This window comes from Pelecanus crispus, chromosome 5 (genome assembly GCF_030463565.1).
Source record: "Pelecanus crispus isolate bPelCri1 chromosome 5, bPelCri1.pri, whole genome shotgun sequence".
In the NCBI taxonomy this organism is placed as follows: domain Eukaryota; kingdom Metazoa; phylum Chordata; class Aves; order Pelecaniformes; family Pelecanidae; genus Pelecanus; species Pelecanus crispus.
Window position 1 is genome coordinate 70,265,381 of NC_134647.1, and position 3,338 is coordinate 70,268,718.

Here is a 3,338-nt window from a genome sequence, read left to right on the forward strand (position 1 = left end):
ACAAAATAAAGGGAGGCGGAGGGGGGAGAAAAGGGATAACCTTTCTCCCGGCCCCCACCTCCCTCCCCCTGGAAACAGGCAGAGGGTTTGGTTTTTTTTTTTTCTTGGGGGGGGGGGGGACGGGACACCGAAAAGCAAACAAAGAAATAAAAAATAAAATTAACAACAACAACAAAAATCCGGGGGGTCCTTTCCCTTGCCGGCCCGTGGACCCAAAGCGGGGACCCCCCCGCGCCCGGCCGGGGAAGGGGCCGGGGAGGCTGCGCCGGTGCGGCACCCGCAGCGCTGGGGAGGGGGGCGGCGCGGAGCGGCCCGCGCAGGCTGCGCGCCCGGCCGCGGAGGGGAGCGCTCGGCCCCGCCGGCCCCGGGCCGCCGAACGCCGCGACCGGGCGAGTGTCGCCAGCCCGAGGGTGGGAGCCACTCGCTTCCCCGAGGCCCGAGCGGGGCTCTCGGCTCTCAGCGTGACAAAGGACATCGCAAAGAACGATTGGGATTATTACTTGTTTTTTTTTTTTTAACCAGGTCACAAACATTTATTAATTTACACCAACGGTCGACAAAATTCTGTTGCCTTTTCCACATCAAATTATTCACAGATTCTCTCAATAAAATAGATATGACGGATGCACAACCAGTGAAGAGTTAACTGGACTCCGCTCATTAGCTCCCGAATAATCTATATACAAATAATTACCGATACACCAAAAAACCCACGCACGGAGGGGGTGGGAAAACGGGGGACCAAAAAAAAAAAAAAAGAAAACCAACCAGTATGGGAATTCTCCAAACTTCCTGACGGATCGGATTTTCTTTTAAACGTGCATTTAAATGTTTCATTGGGGGGGGGGGGGGGGGGGAACCGCAGTCCTGAGTTTCACCGACTTTTTTTCTTCTTAAAAATAAAGAAACCCTAAACAGTGCCTTTTAAAACCAAACCCGAAGCTTCAAAGAAACTAAAAATAAGATCGAGCCATTAAAACATTTTCTTTGAGAGCAGGGGAGAGACAGACACACATGGCAAAACCGCCCGGGAGAGAGATTTGCAGGAACGAAAACGAGCTCGCTGAGACCGGGGGAGGCTGCAACTCCCCTGGCCACTTTCCCAGGCGATTTGGGGGACCCCCGCGGAAAACCCGCACCTCTCAAAGGAAACATTTCCGACCCTAAGACCGTTTCTTTCTTAACATCCCCCCCTCACCCCCCGCAAGACGTTGCGTGTTCAACCAGCCCAGGTCCCAGCTTATGTTACGGCCACTTTATAAATACGCTTTGGCGCTTGCGGGACGAACTCGTGTTATTCTTTCCCCCATCCCTCCATCCCGATTTATTTAAATTTTTTTCTTCTTCTTCTTCTTTTTTTTTTTTTTTTTTTTCCCGAGCAAAGAGACACAAACAGATCTGGATGCCACAGAGCCTGGAAATAAAGTAAAAATTTAAAAAAAAAAAAAAAAAAAAAAGAGGAAATATTTCCTACCTTAAAACACAACAGGAGGAGATGGGGGGGCGGGGAGAGGGAAGGGGAGCAATTTCGGAGGAGGGGGGAGAGCTGGGAAGGGGCCGTTTGCTTCGCGACTCTCCCCCCCCCCCCCCCCAGCACACTTTAAAAATGACAGCTGCTCAGGGTTGTGATTTTACTGGAAAAGTTCTGGGCCGGCTGCAGGAGCGGCTCGTGTGCCAGGCTGACCTGGGGCTGTGCCGGGGCCAAGGCGGGGCTGAGCACGGCCAGGACCTGCGCCGGGGGGCCCGCCTGGCCGGCGGGGTAGGGCGCGGCGGGCGCGGCGCTGGGGTTGGTGCTGGGCGGCGGGGGCACGGCCCCCCCGATGATGTTGTCTATGGAAAAAGAGGGCCGGGAGGGGTGGTTGGTGCTGCCGCCGCTGCCGCCGGCGGGCGTGGGGTCCGGCTTCAGGGTCTGGAGGAGGGCGGCGGGCAGGGCGGTGGGGCTCAGCTGGGGGTGGTAGAAGGACTTCCTGCAGTTCAGCTCGCCGCCCAGGAAGGAGGGCAGCCCCGAGGCGGCGGAGAAGACGGAGGCGGCGGCGGGAGGCGGCGGAGCCGGTAACGGGCAGTGCGGCGCCGGGAAGGGGAAGGCGCCCGCGGCGCCGCCGCCTCCGCCGCCGGGGTGGTGGTGGTGGTGGTGGGGGTAGCCCTGGAGCTGCAGGCCGTAGTTGTAGCCGTAGGGTCCGTAGGCGAAGCCGGGCAGGAAGGCGGCGGGGTCGGCGGCCCCGGCCCGCAGCAGCAGCTCGGGGTGCGGCGGGTGCAGCTGCTGCTGCCGCTTGAAGCGCTTCCTCCGGCGCAGGAAGCTCCCGTTGTCGAACATGTCGGCGGACTCGGGGTCCAGCGTCCAGTAGTTGCCCTTGCCCGGGTTGCCGGGCTCCCGGGGGATCTTGACGAAGCAGTCGTTGAGGGAGAGGTTGTGGCGGATGCTGTTCTGCCAGGCGGGGAACTTCTCCCGGTAGTAGGGGAAGCGCCCGCTGATGAACTCGCAGATCTCGCTCAGCGTCAGCCGCTTCTTGGGGCTCTGCAGGATGGCCATGGTGATGAGGGCGATGTAGGAGTAGGGCGGCTTCACCAGCGGGTTCTTCCCCACCGCGCCGCCGCCGCCGCCGCCCGCGGGCGCCTTCTCCCCGGGCGCGGCGCCGCGGGCGCACGCCGGCTCCGAGCCGCCGGCGGGGGAGAGCCGCTCCGGGGACCCCCCCATGCGCGCCTTGGCCGCCCCGCTCCGCGGCAGGGCGAGCCCCAGCGGATCGCCGCCGTCCTCCTCGTCCTCCTCCTCCTCGTCCTCCTCCTCCTCCTCGTCCTCGCTGTACTTGCCCCCATCCTGGGGCGGGCCCACCACGTCGATATCCGCGTCCTCCACCTCGGAGAGCGGCTCTTCCTCCGGGGAGCGCTCGGACATGATCCCGCAGCCGCCGCCGCCGCTGCTGCCCAAAGTCATTGTTGTGCGGCCGGGGCGGCCGGGGCCGGGCTCCCCCCCCCACCTAGCGGCGGCTCCCGGGATGGGCCCGGGGCCGCGCCGGAGGGCTGCGGCCGCCGATGGGACTCCGCGCCCCGGCGCCGCCGCTCCGCGCCCCGCTCGCCGCGCCGCTGCTGGCGGGGCCGCGGCCGGGCTGCGGGGTGGTGGCTGCGGAGGGAGGGGCGGCGGAGGGGGCGCGGGGCGGGGGCGGAGGGACGGGACGCCCGGAGGCTGGGCAGGGAGCTTGGAAGCAGCGATAATAAATAATAGTAATAATGATAATAAAAGGAGAGAGAGGCAAAAGGGGGGGGGGGGGCGCGGCGGCTCCTTGGCAGGGCTGGGGGAGGGAGGGGGGAAGGGAGGGAGGGGCGGGGGAAGAGGGAGGGGG

The 3,338-nt window shown here is 63.3% G+C and overlaps 1 protein-coding gene across 1 annotated transcript; it reads right to left on the reverse strand.

Annotated features, from left to right (window-relative positions):
* Positions 1-1,600: 1,600 nt before the first annotated feature.
* FOXD2 (forkhead box D2) lies at positions 1,601-2,932 on the reverse strand. The gene is given in 3 exon segments (XM_075711425.1): positions 1,601-2,089; positions 2,091-2,140; positions 2,143-2,932. Coding segments are annotated over 3 exon segments (1,329 nt in total).
* Between the last annotated feature and the right edge of the window lie 406 nt (positions 2,933-3,338).